Below are 12,183 nucleotides of genomic sequence, written 5' to 3' on the forward strand. Positions count from 1 at the left end.
ATGCCATTGGTTTCTGGTGAAAAAATATGAATAAATAAAAACTACCAATGTACCAATATATCAGCTTAATAAGTAAGTTCAACTAAGGGTTTTTAGCAATAAAATAATTTTCATTAAAATGTTATTTCTTCCTTTCTTTTTATATATATATTTTTTTCTTAAAACTATTAATTGAAATTTTTTATTGAGTTTCAAGTTGACCGGCTCACTCCTCTGTGCAACACTATTGACTTGAACTCTGGTCACATGATCCGCGCTTAGAGGTCATGTGACTCCGTGACGTAGTGTGTTCGCTGATCTTCCTCCTGCTCCTGTGTCTGCTCCTGCTGCTCCTTCACGCTAGGTTATAGTCTGGAGTCGGTTCGACGGTTTCAAACACGAGGGTTTGAAAGGGAAAGGTAAGAAGACATGTAAAAACTGCCCCCTTACAACTGCACGGTCGTGTTCTTCGCATGAAAACATTAGCTTAGCAGAGCTGCTAGCAGCCTCGTTCCCAAGGTAAACAACATGAGTATCAAACTGAAACCATGCTTCCTGTAACTTTATATAGCAGCGTTTGATTTACAGTCTCTGTGGCTGGGAAAAGGAAGTGTAACACTGGTATAACCGACGTTTCCTGCTCGTATGTGCTTCTCTTTGATGCTCCGCTGTGAAGATGTGGCAGCAGACAGAAAACTAACACTTGGCAGGTGACAGAAGAACAAGCAACATTATATATGACTTGATTTATCCAGGAGAGGGCCTTGCTGAGATTAAACATTTTGAATGAGTGTCCTGACCAAGATAGCAGCACAAGATATGAAACAAAACATAGAGTTACAAAACATCCATTTGCAGTGAATTAGTTCAAAAATATAGGCTGTGTGTACATTTCTATTTCCCCGCAGCCGTGTTGATCTGTTTCATGAACATGATTATTTTGGACACTGGATGCACCAATGTGTATCAGCACACTTGCCCTCATCAGGGTGTCTTTACACACGATGAACCCAAACTACGACTATATACACCAGTGTGCCTGTATCTAAATATATATATATGTGTATACAAAAACAACATTCAGTACCAACATGAAACATGAAAGCTACTAGAATAATCATTAAGAGATTCACATCACATCATTTCTCCAGATGCCGATCTCCTGTTCAACCACATCTCAGAGGTGCTGGATTCAGATCTGGTGACTGGGGAGGCCACTGAAGTTCACTGAACGCATTGTCATGTTGATAAAAACCATACTTAAGCAATGAAGGTATTTTTGGTTAAATATGTGCCAAAAGTATATGAAAATTATCAGCTAATGTTATCAGGATTATCTGTGTTTGACAGAGATGAACAGTGAAAACTTCACCCTGAGTGAGAAGATAGTGTCACCCTCCTACATTCGACAGGGGTCTCAGGCGCGTCGTAGCCATGAGCAGCTCATCAGACACTTACTGGAGCAGGTAAAGTCAACTGCTGACATCGGGCTTATTCAAGGTCGCTGCAGACACATCCACATTTCACCTTATGTGTGTTGCAGGGTAAGTGTCCGGAGGAAGGGTGGAGTGAGAGCACCATAGAGCTCTTCCTGAATGAACTGGCTGTGATGGACAGCAATAACTTCCTCGGCAACTGTGGAGTGGGGGAGAGGGAAGGCCGGGTGGCATCCAGCCTTGTGGCAAGACGACATTACAGGTGCATGTTTTATATCAGCTTAATTATATTTGGCTCCAAATTTAAAAAATATCATTCATATTATATATTTTTATATTTCAATACTTTATAAGGCATCTAAAATTAGAGCTCAGCAATCACTAAATTTGAGAGTTAGATATCAATATTTGAGATATTGATATTTAAAAAAAAAAAAACTGGTAATGATGTATGTCAGCTGATATTTGTTTGAACATAAACAAATTAACATATAACATTTTCTTACTAAAGAAATGTAACCTAAACATGTACTCATTCTTGTCCACATCACAAAGTTTAGTAAGTTGTTTCATGGTTCCTGTTGTGACATTCAGCTGCTTTGTGTAGGTTGATCCATGGCATAGGTCGATCAGGTGACATTGCTGCTATTCAGCCCAAAGCCGCAGGATCCAGTCTGTTAAACAAGCTGACCAACTCAGTCGTCTTGGACATCTTAAAGCTAGCAGGTGTGTATGTCTTAGCAGCTAAACAAAGACTATTAAACTGTGCAAGAATGTTTAATATTTGTGCTAAATATGAACTGTTGAAGAAAGGTGTGCTTTGAAAAATTGAAATCTTAAAAGCCCATTGCAGCAATTTAATATTACACTTCCAGAAAGTTTGGGGATTCAAAAGAGACAAAAATTCAAGATCAAAACCACAGGATCCTACATTTCCCACAATGCAATTAAATCATTCATGAGGCCCTACCTGTTTCATAAATTTCTGCTCCTTGCAAACCTCACTTCCATCTCCAGTTTGTGATACAGAAGTCTTAGGTCCAAGCAGAAATAACACCGATGACATCACCAGGGTTATTTTCTTCAAAGAAGACACAATCCAGATGTTTCCACAGGCTGACTATTACTCCTCGTGTGGACTTTTTACTTGCAGGTGTAAATGGGGGGAAAAAATAAGCATGTTGTGTTTCTTCTGGGTATCAGGTGTGCGGAGTGTGGCAAGCTGCTTTGTAGTTCCCATGGCAACAGGAATGAGCTTGACTCTGTGCTTCCTGACCCTTCGTCATCGGAGGCCCAAGGCTCGCTACATCATTTGGCCTCGCATCGACCAGAAGTCCTGTTTCAAAGCCATGATCACAGCAGGTGATGATATGACTTTAATACCCAATGTCATGTTGCCCTTACGTCCTGTTCACAGGCTAGGCTGGTGTTTGAAATATGGCAGCAGATAGAGTTTCAATATTGTTGGGAGAATTTAAAAAAAAACTCCAAAAATCTGAAAGTGTGAAAACACACACACAATCCCACCTGAGGGCTTACATTCGACTGTTTTATCAGGCTTTGAACCGGTGGTGGTGGAGAACGTCCTTGAAGGCGACGAGCTGCGGACGGACTTGGAAGCAGTCGAGCGCAAGATGGAGGAGCTCGGAGCCGAGAACATCCTGTGTGTTCATTCAACAACTTCCTGCTTTGCCCCGCGAGTCCCTGACAGGTCATTTAAGCTTTCAGTCATGCTCTTAGGCTTTTCAAGGTGTCACAATAGGATTACACATATTTAAATGACTCACAGGTGCCTTTTTTTTTCTTTTTCTTTTTTTTTCAAATAATGTAAGCTTTTTAATTTTGTTCATTTCTGAAAGTCCAGTATCTTCTCTTGCAGGCTGGAGGAGCTGGCCACTCTATGTGCCAAATATAACATTCCCCACATAGTAAACAATGCATACGGCGTTCAGTCGTCCAAATGCATGCACCTTATACAGCAGGTATGTACCTCTCATTTGTATTTTTGAAGCAGCAGAATACCTGAGCTAACGGAACGCAGCAGGTTGAACTGGAGCTCACCTCTGAATATAACAAATAAATCATGTAGAAGCACCTTCACTGTCATCAAATGTACTTCACTCACTGGTGACAGTTGTGGAGGTCAGTGAAATCTTTCCTCGACTGTCTTTGATCAGGGGGCTCGTGTCGGAAGAATCGATGCCTTTGTACAGAGCTTGGACAAGAACTTTATGGTTCCAGTAGGTGGCGCCATAATCGCAGGTTTTGATGAGTCCTTCATACAGGAGATAAGCAAGATGTACCCAGGTGAGTGGTGAGTGCTGTTGTAAACATTTTTGCATTTGTTTATACAGATTTGGATGTGTGCATAAGTATGTAAGATTAAATACACATATACTGTGTATATCTGTCTTTACTGGTGTATTACTGGGTTTCATCGTATTAAGGACACACCTCTTTGTGACTAGATTTCACAGTTTTACATTTATGTTACAATTTTAAAATGTGATGAATTTTGGGGGTATGACACAATTCATTGAATAAATTAATAACAATGATGTATGATAAAAGTATTAACAATACTGCCATATTCTTCCCATTTATCATCTTTTTTGTGTTTTCAATAAGCAATGATACTAGAAGGATTTTTATACCTTCAGGATTAGAAACATTTGTCTGTATGGAAGACTTTTCATGTATATATTATAGTCTAAAATTATGAAGTTGAAGCTGGTGATATTCTATATTTAAATTATTGTCAACAAATATCTGTAAGCACTCTCTGGCTTCCCCTCCCTGTCTGTTGCTTTCAGCACCGAAGCCCAGTAAAGCACAGGGCTTATGTTTGTCTTGTTCGTCGTTCTGAAGAAGCATGTCACACAGGGCAACAGTGTGGTTCACTGATGTGATTTAAATCTCTGTGGCACATTTGAATACACTATATTAGACTTTGGCTTTTGACAACAATCAAAAATATACAATAACATTAGAATTGTCCTTTAAATCAAGAAATAGATCCATCCGCTCAAAAAAGGAGTAAACAAAACTTAGAGTCTAATGCCAGTTTTTGACTCTTTCCAATACTCTAGCATACACACAGTCAGAGAAAACTGATACCTGGTCTGCCCTAGACATATACAAGATGCTTCACCTTCATAGCCTATGATTCTTATTGTATTGTTGTTAAAAAGTGAATGTGAGGAGTGGATTTTTAAACCTATAATTAGGTTTGCACATCGCAGACTGTGTCTAGTTTCTGTAACTGCTCGACAAAGTCACTTCTTGGCCTTCTGTGTCCAGGTCGAGCATCGGCCTCACCCTCCCTTGATGTCCTTATCACCCTTCTCACTCTGGGAGCCAGCGGCTATAAGAAACTCCTGTCAGAAAGAAAGGTGAGAACATGCACACATCATTTTATAAGGCTAAGTATAGTGCAAGACACACTTGAGGTAGGGTGTGATATCTGCTGGATCCTCTCAGATGGTTTGATTAGATCAATGTAGATTGGTATAAAAACACTGCGGCAATGTCAGTCATGCATTAGAATCATTCTGAATACCGCTCTGTGCGTGCTGTGGCAACATGTTTCCCCTGAAGACGGCAAAGAACAGCTTACATAAGTTGGATTGAATTGCAGGATCACATGGTGTGTGTGTATGTGTGTGTGAGTTTTGCTTTACCTGCAGTCTGACTGAAGAGGAGTGAGACTGTCAGCTTGAACAAGCAGTGAGCTTTGTAGAGGGAGGAGTATGCTATAGCAAGATAAAATTGATCCAGAAGTTTCAGAAAACATCCCCTGGTGGCTCCCTGCTTTAAAGCACAGTTGCTCACAATGCAGCATCCCCCTCTTTAAATGGGAGGCACTGCAGCATTCTCACACCTCCGAACTGCTGTGCCATAAATGTACTGTAAATGTGCTAGACTATATCTGTTTCTGGTGATGCTCAGACCTTGGGAAGACTTTTTTTAAGAAGCTGGAGAAGATATTTTTTGTGCAAATAACCTCAAATGGAAATGTACAGTAATCACAAATTAGACTCAACCTGCAGTAATCATATCTAAAGATGATACTATTACGGGATGGCGTACAATACACAAAATGCTGTGAATGTAAAATTGACTCCGTAGCAGAAATATACATCTAGGAAATTCCTCTGGCCTCTCGAATGACCCGGCGCCATCAAGGCTTATTGATTTCTCTTGGTCCACATTATGCATAATTAATGTACAGGACCTGTTTTTCCATGGTGTGTGAAGAACTGAGTGATTTCCACACATCCCTCCTGGGGTCAAAAGCTTTAAATAATTCAAACATTTCATCTGCGGAGGTTCATTTACAGCCTCGTGCATTTTAGCAAATGTCTAGATGCTGAAAAGAACCAACAGCTGATGTGTGTTTTTGGTACACACACACACACACACTTATTGTCTGCAGAGTCGCAGCCATGCACACTCCCCACCACGAGCACCCCTCCTCTAAGGATAAGAAAGTCGTCCATTGTTATTAGAGAACAACGAACACTTAGACACACTTGACATCATTGAAAGGCTGTTTGTGTTTGATTCATGACAGAGAAAATATTTTCCTTCTTGATGCTTTAGAATTAGGAAAGTATGAGTCAGCAGAGTACGCTGACACACACACACACACACACACACACACACACACACACACACACACAGCCAGTGTTGCAGAGAGCAGATCCTTTAATGTGCGACGCTTCACTGGGGAATCTGGCGCCAGTAGCCAGCAACAAAGACACTGCGATTTGTTGTTGTGCAGCTTCCCCTCCCAGCCTGGTCTGTGTTCAAAACCCCATCGTCCTTGTTCAGCCTTCCACACACTGCTTTGATCCTCTGAGCTAAACACTCTTTGTCAGCATATTTGAAAACGTGCGGATGCTAAAATCTTAGGTTACAAGCATGTGTTCATCCTCTCCTGCCTCTGTAATTGATCCTAGAGATGGATGTGTGATGTGAGCAAAGATCGCGGCCAGGGATGGAGAGGAAGTTTGGTGGGAAACAGGCACACAGAGAGGAAGTGAGGGGGGGGGGTTGGACATTGAGCGGCCCGCTTGTGGGTAGATCTGCTCGATTAGCAATAAAACCAAGGCTGCTGCTGCTAAAATAAGGCTGTGACAGTGTGTGGAAGCAGCAGTGTGCTACTATTTATAGTTCTTTTGTATGGCCCTTGTTCCCTCTCTATCTGTCGCTTCATGTTTTTTTGTTTTTTTTTCTGTCTGCCTGGCCTGCAGGAGATTTATTTATTCCTCGCTCAGGAGTTGAAGAGTCTGGCCTCTGCACACGGGGAGAGATTGCTTCACACCCCACATAACCCCATTTCACTGGGTAAGCTCGATGCACTGGTTACACGCCACAGACTGTATAGTTTGTCCATATATTTAGATTTATTTTGGGTTTCTTTGAGCAGTGAAGGTTATATTCCTACATTTCTTTAAATGCACAATGGCATTTGCTGCTGCTAGGGGTCTCTGAATCAAAACAATAATAAAAGATGAAATTTAATGACATCGTGAAGTAGTAGGATCATGGGATTTGTTGTCTTCACTTAGAATTCCTTGAGTGTTAATCATTCAGGAGTTTTTTACCAGGAGCTTAATTATCTGCAGAGGTCTCCTCCTCTAAAACAAATGGACCATGTGATTAAAACATGTGAAGTAAAAACTTAAGATCCAGACGTCTAATGACAAAAATCTGTCATCTTGAAAAAATACAAGATTTGAAAAGTGTATCATAAGAATGTAGCTTCAAACTGGGTAGATGTCAATTTAGGCCATTTCTGACAGACAACCCCGACACTGCCGCATGTGCGAAGTGGATATGACGCCATTGACAGCTGACCAAATTAAACTGACTGTTACCTTGGTTGAAATGAATGCAGAAAAGCTTATTATTATACATTTTTAGTGAAATAATTATGTGTGTGTGTGTGTGTGTGTGTTGGGTGTGTCATCTTTCATCTTTCTTCTAGCCATGTCTCTGGATGGTCTCCAGGCTGAGAGCGACAAGGCAGTGACTCAGCTGGGCTCCATGTTGTTCACCCGGCAAGTGTCTGGAGCCAGGTATGAAAACTTTAAAAGGCCATCGACACGATCTGGCCTGCAAATGGGGGGGAAAAAAGGGGAGGGGAGGAAGAACAAGGGTGTGTTTGTGTGTGCGTGTGTTGTGGGTAGGGACGAAGCTTGAAAAGACACTGCAAGTCAAAATAGGGTTTGTTGGTGTCCTCAAAAACAAGGGGACGAGCCTGTGCTGCCAAATAAAATGGCCAGTGGAAATCAGCAATCAGGCAGATGGATCTGCTGAATATGATGGAGCAGAAACTACTTTAGATGATTACACAGCCCACCCTATCAGGCCTGCCTCCTAATTTAACAGGATTTTTCCATTACCATCCACAGAGCTACGTCGTCTCCACAACAGGCACAAACTGTAATGCAGCACTGACGAGCCATGTTCTCGCTCCCATCCCACCTCTAGGGCTGTTTCTTAGCAGTAGGGAGGAGGATTTATCAATTCTTCTCTGTTGCCTTCTGCTTCAGTCACTCATGGCCGCATGAATACCAAATTTCAAGTTTATGGTCATTTGTTTCTCTGTTTTTCCCTTCACTAGTTTTTGACCAAGCGTGGGAGCCCGTTTAAATATTTTAGATATCCAGAATAAATGATTTATTTGGGTCATTCTATCGTGATTGTTTGGCGTTGTTAAGATTCAAATGCACTCATGGCTCAATTGCATAATTAATGCATCAAAGAAATTCCTCCACACTTCCACCTTCCTCCCTTGCTTTCTTCCAAATGAGCATTTTTCCAAGGTCAGGGTGTAGCGCCTGCTCACGTCTTTTATCCTTGTGTCTCAGCAGCATACGAAATGAGAGGCGTTGACTTCTAAAGTTTATGCTTCAATGACACACATTAATCTTTATATTTACACTCCCATTAAGTTAAGTATCCTCAGTTCTGACTGTGAACACTGTGAGAGGGAGCTGGCGTAGCTGTAGCTGTAAGCTATCCCCTTATCCAGAAAAACATTAACAGAGATCTACATCTTATTACAATGCATGTCTCCACCAAAACAGTCTTTCACATACACATAGTCCAAATTGCTGGCCAGTAATTGATTTCACATTAAAGTGAGTGTAAACTGTGCTGACAGTGGTGAAACCCTGCCAGATTTCAGAAGCATAGGTGTGGCAGAGTTTGACTCTTTGAAATCAACTACAGTTTAAAAGTTTACCAGTTTTCACTTCAGAGTTTCACTTTCAGAGTTGCAGTATGTTGATAATGTAGCACTGCCTCAGGTCTCTAGTCTCTGCTTTTTAAAAACTGGCAAGTTTGGGAAATGTACAGTACTTTGCTAAATGAAACCTTCCTTCCTTTACTTCTTTCCTCTCCTGAAGCTACCTTTCTTGTAAGGATCTTGGAGACTTGTTTGACACAACTAATATATGTTTTCAAAGTCTTTGGCAGAACTGTCACATGCTACCTGCCTATGGTTATCAGGCCGGATCAGATACCAGTCAAGACAGCCAAGAATGAGCTTCATTAAAGAAACTTGCTCTTTGAAGCTGCTGTAATCAGTAATGAATATTAACAGTGGATCCCATGACATTTGTATCTGAAAACGGTTTCTCATTGTGATGAGCACACAGAGAATTATCACCCAACTCTGCAGCACTGCAACACTTTATCGTGTCTTCGAGGTCGTCGCTTTGGGTTCTCCAGCACACAACAGTTTTGGGTCACACTCGCCGCTCCTATAATGAAAATACACGCTACGTGGCCAGCACCAATCAACAGACTGACAATGTTAGCTGGTGAACATAGTGGAGCATTTAGCAGCTAAAGAGCCAGATATTTCCCTCAGGAGTTGGTGGAGATCAAAACAGAACTAAAAGGTGACAGGATATCAGAACTAGCATTCACCGGGTGCTCAGAAACATGACTCCAAAGAAATGTTAAGTGGTTTGATAGTTACCATATTAACTTAAAAGATGATGGTGTGTCAGTGTTGTGTTGATAGGTTGTTTTCGCTGCCCTCAAGTTGCTGAAAAAATCAGTTAGTACAGGTTTAATTTTACACATTCAACATGCAGTATTTGTAATATAACATACATTGTATTGCAACATTTACAGTAGCATCTTCTGTATAACTGAGAACAGATTATCTCCGAGACTTAATACAGTAAATTGTTACAGTCAGACAGAGTGATGGGTGATAGGTGCTGCTTGTTTTGAAAGTGACATTTTCTGAGTTAAACAGTAAGTTTGATGATGCTTAGTCTGCATTGTAATATTGAGTAAGTAATACAAATGTTAAGCTCGTTTGACTTCCCTGGTGAATATTCTTACTGCCACATCTTTTAATTAAATGAGTAGAGTAGATTAAATGAGTAGCAGTACTTGGTTGTCATTGCCTAAGTGAAGTTTTGGCCAGGTCATAAAAAAAAATTTAAAAATCCTGCTTTAAAAAAAAATTAACGGTAGTTGTTCCCTGTCAGGTTAAATAATTACCAAACTACATCATTCTTGTTCTTCATCCATGCTCCTAGGGTAATACCGCTGGGCAAGGAGCAGACCATAAGCGGACACACGTTCCGCGGCTTTATGTCACACTCGGAGGCATACCCCAGCCCCTACCTCAATGCTGCCTCAGCTGTGGGCATCACTCGGGAAGACGTTACACTGTGCATCAAACGGCTTGACAAGTGCCTGAAGACTCTGAAGAAGGAGTTAAATGTGGCTAAAAGTAGTTCCCCAGCGCCTCCGTCGAGCCAGGAGGACACCGCAGGAGAATGATACAACTAAAATAAGAACATTTCAACAGCCAAAAGTACACAAAGTGATTTCTACTTCCCTCTGCTGCCTGCGCTTACGTCTTCTGATTCGAAGTGTGTGTGTGTGTGTGTGTGTGTGTGTGTGTGTGTGTGTGTGTGTGTGTGTGTGTGTGTAAAATAAGGTCAGAGACACAAGCTCACCTCCAACAGCTTCCGATGAAATGGTGTGCAGGTGTTTGTTTCAGACAAAAAAGACGCTGATGTCACTGATTAATTCCCTCCTCTATGAAGGTTTGCTAATTAGTAGAAATGACATACTCTGCACACAAATGCATCTCGGGAGCACATGGTTATATGCCACTGATCTAAAGTTAGACCAAATGCTTTAATTTATTATGGATTTTGGACTCAAAATAGATTATGTATCTCTCATTTAAGATGGTCTTTACTGTGCATCGTGTCTTAATTAAAGTCATCTAAAACCTCCACATTGCAGTTATTGGATGGAATATTCTATAAACTAGCCAGTCCTTCATTTTGAAATGAACTGAGATGCCTCTTTTTTTCTTTGCTAATGGAAAACAGTCATACTTTATCTGCGTTCTGTTTTGGGAATACATTAAGCTTTTCCAACTGCAGTATGTTGTTCTATGTCTTCTGCTGTGTATTGTAATGTGATACAGGCGCTGTTGAGCCATTAACTCCATCTGAACCCTGTGTATTGGATTAGCTTGTTTATTTTCAGGCTTGGTAACAGATAGCAAGTAACAGATAATCAATGAAGTACACCAAACATAGATCTCTATTGTATTGAGTGAAGGAAATATTCATTATTAGTCTAAGTAAGAGCCTATACTGTATGTAACATCAACAATTTAACAGATATGTAGGTAACTCCTGTACTGTATTTTACGTTTAACAATGTAGGATGAACTTACATTTCAGGGGAATTGATCTTTAATCAAACAAGTCTCCTCCATATTTGCACATTTCAGAGGTTTTTTTTTTTTTTTTTTAAACATCTTCTGTCTCTTCCCGCTGCTCTCCGGTCTCAGTCATTAGGAAGCAGGGAAGATAGTGCTCCGAGGCACAAAAATAGACTACTACTAAAGCCTCTCTGACTGATGACTAATCTATATCTCGCTACTGCACTGTCCAAGTTCTCCCTGTGCCTTCCCCTTCATCTGCTGCATATTATCAAGGTTGATTGCCTTTATGAAAATCTTGGGCCAATGTTAAAAAGATGCCGCTGCGTGTTTTGGAGTGGAAACAATCGTGTGTGTGTGTGTCGGAACGGGAAGTACAGACTGTCACAGTTGCTGCATCTGTGCTGGGCCCATGTGCGATGGGTATAGCAGTGAATACAATCAGCACATGTCATGCAGGTTGGAATACGTATGTAGCAATAACAACAGCAGAGCCAATCTGCCCGACAGCCTTTGAAAGTGGGCTGGAGTCAGATAGATAAGATTGCTGTATCAGCACACTTTGACTGTTCCCAAGCTGTACTGAGCCATTAACAGAGTATAATAGGAAAACACTGTGCACTGTCACAGAGCTGGTACAGGGCAGCTTTCTGAAAAGCTGAGGTGGCTTTCAGGAAAGAGCTTAATGTTCAGTCTTCAGTCAGAATTAAGAAATAATTTGCTCTATGTGGAACAGTACATGTGGTTTACAGGAACACGTGGTAGTAATATTAAGAAAGTGTTTTGATGTCCTAAAAACTTGATTTGCTTTTTGTCTTTCTCTTCTCTCTCCATTCCCTGTCACCAGTTTTCTATGTTTCCGCCTATTTTGCTGATGTAGCAGAGATGCTGTGAGGATAGAGAGCCAGGCCCATTATTCTGTGCTGGACTGTTTTAAAGGACCCCTCTCTATTGATCAAATCTGCTGCAGTGTGTAAATCAGAAAATGGCTATACCACTGAGAAACTTGCACAAGACATTACATTGTGTTTTTTTATGCAATCACGT

General features: G+C 41.0%; 1 protein-coding gene across 3 annotated transcripts; it reads left to right on the forward strand.

The window, feature by feature from the left end:
* The first annotated feature begins 294 nt into the window (after positions 1-294).
* sepsecs (Sep (O-phosphoserine) tRNA:Sec (selenocysteine) tRNA synthase) lies at positions 295-10,696 on the forward strand. 3 transcript variants are annotated; one of them, XM_022758824.1, is made up of 12 exons: positions 295-398; positions 1,330-1,445; positions 1,523-1,677; positions 2,023-2,141; positions 2,619-2,777; positions 2,973-3,126; positions 3,295-3,397; positions 3,593-3,722; positions 4,716-4,807; positions 6,671-6,764; positions 7,408-7,498; positions 9,986-10,696. In XM_022758824.1, exons 2-12 carry the CDS (start codon positions 1,332-1,334, stop codon positions 10,230-10,232), a joined length of 1,458 nt encoding a protein of 485 aa, XP_022614545.1. In that variant the 5' UTR covers positions 295-398; positions 1,330-1,331; the 3' UTR covers positions 10,233-10,696. The 3 variants fall into 3 exon arrangements, with proteins under 3 accessions (XP_022614545.1, XP_022614547.1, XP_022614546.1); XM_022758826.1 differs by lacking the exon at positions 295-398 and adding an exon at positions 1,164-1,180 and having other exon boundaries at positions 1,311-1,445; XM_022758825.1 differs by lacking the exon at positions 295-398 and adding an exon at positions 1,185-1,252.
* The last annotated feature ends 1,487 nt before the right edge of the window (positions 10,697-12,183 follow it).

Source organism: Seriola dumerili, unplaced genomic scaffold, assembly GCF_002260705.1.
Source record: "Seriola dumerili isolate Sdu_G_001 unplaced genomic scaffold, Sdu_1.0 BDQW01000309.1, whole genome shotgun sequence".
In the NCBI taxonomy this organism is placed as follows: Eukaryota; Metazoa; Chordata; class Actinopteri; order Carangiformes; family Carangidae; genus Seriola; species Seriola dumerili.